This window comes from Quercus robur, chromosome 1, assembly GCF_932294415.1.
Source record: "Quercus robur chromosome 1, dhQueRobu3.1, whole genome shotgun sequence".
Lineage (NCBI taxonomy): Eukaryota > Viridiplantae > Streptophyta > Magnoliopsida > Fagales > Fagaceae > Quercus > Quercus robur.
The window spans coordinates 1,044,117-1,049,263 of record NC_065534.1 but is presented as its reverse complement, the minus strand read 5'-3'; the positions used below and the strand labels follow the sequence as shown (position 1 = coordinate 1,049,263).

Below are 5,147 nucleotides of genomic sequence, written 5' to 3'. Positions count from 1 at the left end.
TGAAAGGCTGTTATACTCAATTTACCTCCCTAGGGTTGAGTAATCACTTTAGACTTTAGAGGCCCACAAAAGTCGGAATTTGTTGGTGAAATCAGTGAAAGTAAGGGAATCAATAAAAGAAATGTTAGCTTTGGTCAGAAATAAGCATCACTTGGGATATACTTTCAAATTTCTTACAAGACTCGAATTATACCCACAACTATTGTTCTCAACATTACTTTTCAAAGATTCTCAAAAAAAAAAAAAAAAAAAAAAAATCTTTTCATACCACCTGGACAAAATTAATTATTATCACTCAGACACTTTTTTCTCAAGCCCTTTGAGCTAGAGTGCTATTGTCCTAGAGCACCATCTCAATTATTTCCAATTAAGAGAGTAAAATGAGAATAATAATTAAATAGAATACTAGGATAAATATCATCTCAGAATTATCTGATTGTTTATGTCTATATAGCATGACCACTTGATGAAAATTGAATGTACGCATAACAAAAGGCTAGCTTCAAAGAGAAAATAACGTGATTACTCACATCTCATTTGATGGTCAAAGGCAAATTGACAATTGAAGACTAAGAAATTGTAATTTTAAAGAAAAAATCATGCATATTATCATCAATAAATTTGTGATAATAAATACTAAAACAAAGCACATCCAGCCAGGTTTACAGCAATCTCCTATATCTTTAAACAGTAGTTTGTTAGCTTAATAATTCATAATGACTTTAAGATGGCTTTATTACTGATACCCTCGTGACAAAAAGAAAATATGATATAGAATGACTAGGAAAAAACAAAAGAAAACAAACAAACAAAAAGCATTCCAGAATATTTTTCACAGTTGGACAGGATAGGCACCAAATTTCGGGATAGGTGTTGAAATCTTTAACCGTATTGTCCTTGCACCCAGAGTCAATGTCCAGTATTTATATACAAGACTGGTTCAATGATATCTGGGCCAAGTTCAACATGCTAGTCCATTGGGAGAAAACAAATTGTTTTTTTTCTGGGCCTTCAGCTGGTGGCTTTGAATAAAAACCACATGTCCTAGGCTGGGTTGGGTTGATAAAAATACCCCATGACCCTTCTTCATAAAATGTCCAAAAAGCCCAAAGCCCAGAAATAAGACAAAACGAAGATGCAATTACTAAGCCCGCTCCAAAGACAAGAAGAGGAGTTATCAGATCTCCCCTTTTTGGGCCTTTCGGCGCAGCAAACGACAGATCTCTAAATCGTTTTTGTGAGTTTGCGGTTTATAATGTTTCTTGTCCTGTTAAGGTTGTGAACTTGTGATTTTGCATTTTTCTATAACCATAGGAAATTATTTGCTTATCAAACACTAGAAGTTAGAACCAGAAGAGTTTCTTTATGGAGTGGAGTACACTGTGAAACAGACTAAGATAGAGATAGGATAAAATTGGGTCATCACCAGCTTGGTTGTTTTCTTCTTTACCCAATCCAACTTGGCCCAAGAATATCACTTAAGTTTGTCTTCAACTTCTCTCTCTTTAATGTTGTGTAATCAATTTTTGGCTATTCTAATAAATATGGTCATTTGGGTTTTGAACACTTGTTTCTTAATTTGTTATAAATTTATCTTTTACATTTTTTGTGATCACTAAGAACCCAATGGATTTTGATTCAATAGTTACACTGCTCATGACAGAGATTCTGCATATGTTCTACCAGGCATTTTATAACTTATATTTAATAATTTAAATTATTAAATATAATTTTGTTAGAATTGTAAAATTTTGAAATTCTAAATTGTGTAACATAACTTATATTTAAAATTCTAGAACATAGCTTATATCATCAACTTATATGTTCTAACATATTATGTTCTAACATTTTATAACATGACATGTTATAAAATGATAACAAATTCTAAATTGCATTATGTTCTAACATTCTAACAAAATTATAAATATGGTCTAAAATACTAACATATGCATTTTAAATATATAGCCAAAAATTGTTAGAATTTTGTTACACTGCTCTTCATTCTAACAAAGAACAATTTTGTTAGAATTGCTTGGTTATTATCATCAACTCTTCTTTTTCCTTTTTCCAGCTTGGTTACACTGAGAAGCAGCACAAATTGTTGAAAATCTCAAAACCCCCACGGGTATATGCACTGTCAAGAAGGTGTCCCCCTACCCAATTGTAAGTTGTTTTTTACTCATTCCAACGTTTTCCTTGTCGATCATTTTTCTATTAGCTTTCTAGGGGCCCTTCAAGTAAGTGTCACCTAACATGTGTTTTAATTCATATTTCTAGTTTGGCTTAATGTGTCTGTTTGGAATGAATTAATTTTGCTAATTTATTTTACTATTCAGCTTATTTTTGCTACTATTTATGGGTTCCACTGCATTTTTTACTACTATTATTGGATCTCACTGTACTATTTCAACTAACTTTTATCTTTATCTACGGTACTTTCAGTAAAAAGTTTTTAATTTTAGCAAAATAAATAGATTCCAAATGGACACTTACTGAAAGATAACTTATAATTGTACAAATTTTTGCCTCTAGTAGATTACTAATTGTTTTCCTTTTCTTTTTATTATGCAAGTGATATGGCGATTCAAGTTCTTTTTCTTCTACTGGCTTGTATCACCATCACCACCACCACCACTACCAACTTCACCTCCTCCCATACCTCCACCTCCACCATTGCCTTTAATGCTAAAATAGGACTAGTTGAGACACAAACCAATCCTGCTAATGAGAGAAAATCATGGAAGTTAGAAGTGGTACATAGAGATAGGATTCACCCTAGTAGCTTTCAACAGTGTATGAAACGCAATGCCAAAAGGGTGGCAAATCTTATTCACCAATTAGATGAAGATGGAGTTTACTATCCTAAGGTGAAACGTTTTAAGAAAGATGTGGGTTCAGACTTAGGGAGTGGAGAGTATTTCATTCCAATAGGGCTTGGTACACCTCCAACGCCTCAATATTTAGTTATAGACACTAGAAGTGACATTGGTGGGGTACAATGTCAACCATGTGTCCTATGTCCCCAGCTTTCCCAACATTTATTTGACCTAACTCATTCTTCATCGTTTTTGGAGATACCCTGCAACTCTTATGTCTGCAACTTGCTTTAGAAGAAGAATTGCCAAGCAAGTCATTGTATATTTGATGTTATTTATGGTGATAGAAGCTATAGTCAGGGAAACCTTGCTTTCGAAAACATGGTATTTGGGGAAGTTCTTATAAAAAATTTTGCAATAAAAGTTTTAATACATTACTGCACTAGAGAAATTTGTTGCAAAAACTTAAAATGAAGAAATCGTTATAATAACTTGATATTAATTATTTTTGCAATCTATTGCAACGAAAATTTTGAAATAATAGCTTATTGCAACGAATATATTATTGCAATAACTTGATATGAATTATTTTTAAATCTATTGCAATGACAAATATTAACATACTATAGCAATAACTTGATATAAATTATTTTACAATTTATTGCAATGAAAATTATTGAGATAGTATTGCAATAATCTGATATCAATTATTTTACAATTTATTGCAACAACAAATATTAAGATAGCATTGCAATAACATAATATCAATTATTTTACAATCTATTGCAATGAAAAATATGAAATAATTATCTATTACAACTTCTTGTCTTTTCCCTTTATCTATATAGTCATTTTTAGTCCAGTGTTAAAGTAATAAATATTGTATTAATATTATAGTATCATCATAATACCAAATAAAATAGAACTCCACACTTGTACATATGCATATTGAAAGAGTAAAAATTTCTTGTCCAATTTATCTCTTACTACCAAATAAATGAAATTTAATCAAGACAATTTTAAAATTCAATCGCACCAGAGATATGTTCATAATCCTCAACAAAAAAAATTTTCTCTTAATTATTATTTTAATATAAAAAATAGAATTGTATTAAGAATTAAAATAAATGTATAAATTGAGGGCTCGAAGGAGAAATTCTTCTTGAAGAATCTCAATGGTGGTGAGTCCGGTTATTTGGAATTGGGTTAGATCTTGAACTTCATCATATTCAGCATCGCTCAAGATATGACAATGAGTGAAGTTGGGGTGTTGAAGAAAGACAAAAGTGGATGGGTTATTGCGTGAAAGCCTTTCATGGGTTAATCCCACGTCCCACGTAGTAACATTATCTAGAACAACCATGGCCATGGTTCCCTACACTACACTGTCACTGCAATAAGAAAAAGAGAGAGAGAGTCTTATAATTTTGCAAGGGCTATATCTACAGAGTTCTTGACTCTAACAATTAAATAAACTAGTAAAAGTTAAAACCACCTATATATTAAAGTTGATAGCCCTTGGTAAAGCATTAAAGGAAAATTTTTTATTGAAAATTTTCCAATATCTTGTTTATTAAAATGAATACAGTAAACACAATTAAATTTACCAATCCTTAAATTAAAAAAGAAAAAGAAAAAGTTAAGCAAAAATGTATAACAAGAAAGAGAGATGGGACATTAGATAGGAGCGAAAGACTATGCAATGTGTTAATCACAGATTATCATCTGAACTATGCGTGTTAATCATCACATGACCCATATAAGATACATGAAAAAAAAAAAAAAAAACCAATAAAAAAAAGGCATACCTCAGAAGGAAGGAAGTAGGTAAATGTAATCACAATTGCATGGTTTGTTTGGACCTGGAGAAACTTAGAGCATTGACATTATGCATTATGTGGTCAAATGATAAATTCAAGCAAGTGAGAGATTTCGAGTGGGATGGTAGACCACTAGTGAAATTTTAGTAGAATGGTAGAATACTAGATAAAAGTGATAGTAAGAACCATGTAATTTCTCTAGAGTCTAAAGCCTTTATTTTCCAAATTTAAACTCACATCCTTAAAAGCATAATAAATTATCTCTCACTCGCTCTTCTTTTTACACACTCTTTTAGGAAAGTTCAACAAACAAAACCATCATAAGCCCCATTAGACATATCATAATCAACCTCGACATGTGCAAGTTCATCTGCGGTTGATCCCACTGCATTGCCTGAAGGGGAATTAGAAGTCATTGGATGAAGCCATGTCCCAAATATCCTCCACCATTATAATTTCCACTAAAAATTTCACCATTATTAATCACAAAAATATAATATACATATACAAC

General features: G+C 31.5%; 1 protein-coding gene and 1 non-coding gene across 2 annotated transcripts; one reads left to right on the top strand and one right to left on the bottom strand.

Annotated features, from left to right (window-relative positions):
* The first annotated feature begins 2,576 nt into the window (after nucleotides 1-2,576).
* LOC126692342 (protein ASPARTIC PROTEASE IN GUARD CELL 2-like) lies at nucleotides 2,577-3,110 on the top strand. The gene has a single exon (XM_050387920.1). It carries the CDS (start codon nucleotides 2,577-2,579, stop codon nucleotides 3,108-3,110), a length of 534 nt encoding a protein of 177 aa, XP_050243877.1.
* Nucleotides 3,111-4,485: 1,375 nt separating this feature from the next.
* Nucleotides 4,486-4,575, bottom strand: LOC126693314 (small nucleolar RNA snR60/Z15/Z230/Z193/J17). Its single transcript, XR_007645303.1, has one exon. It is a non-coding gene; the product is annotated as a small nucleolar RNA snR60/Z15/Z230/Z193/J17 (small nucleolar RNA).
* Between the last annotated feature and the right edge of the window lie 572 nt (nucleotides 4,576-5,147).

What these genes read in the sequence shown, in the direction of transcription:
- LOC126692342 (XM_050387920.1), top strand. Translation starts at nt 2,577, where the DNA reads ATGGCGATTCAAGTTCTTTTTCTTCTACTGGCTTGTATCACCATCACC.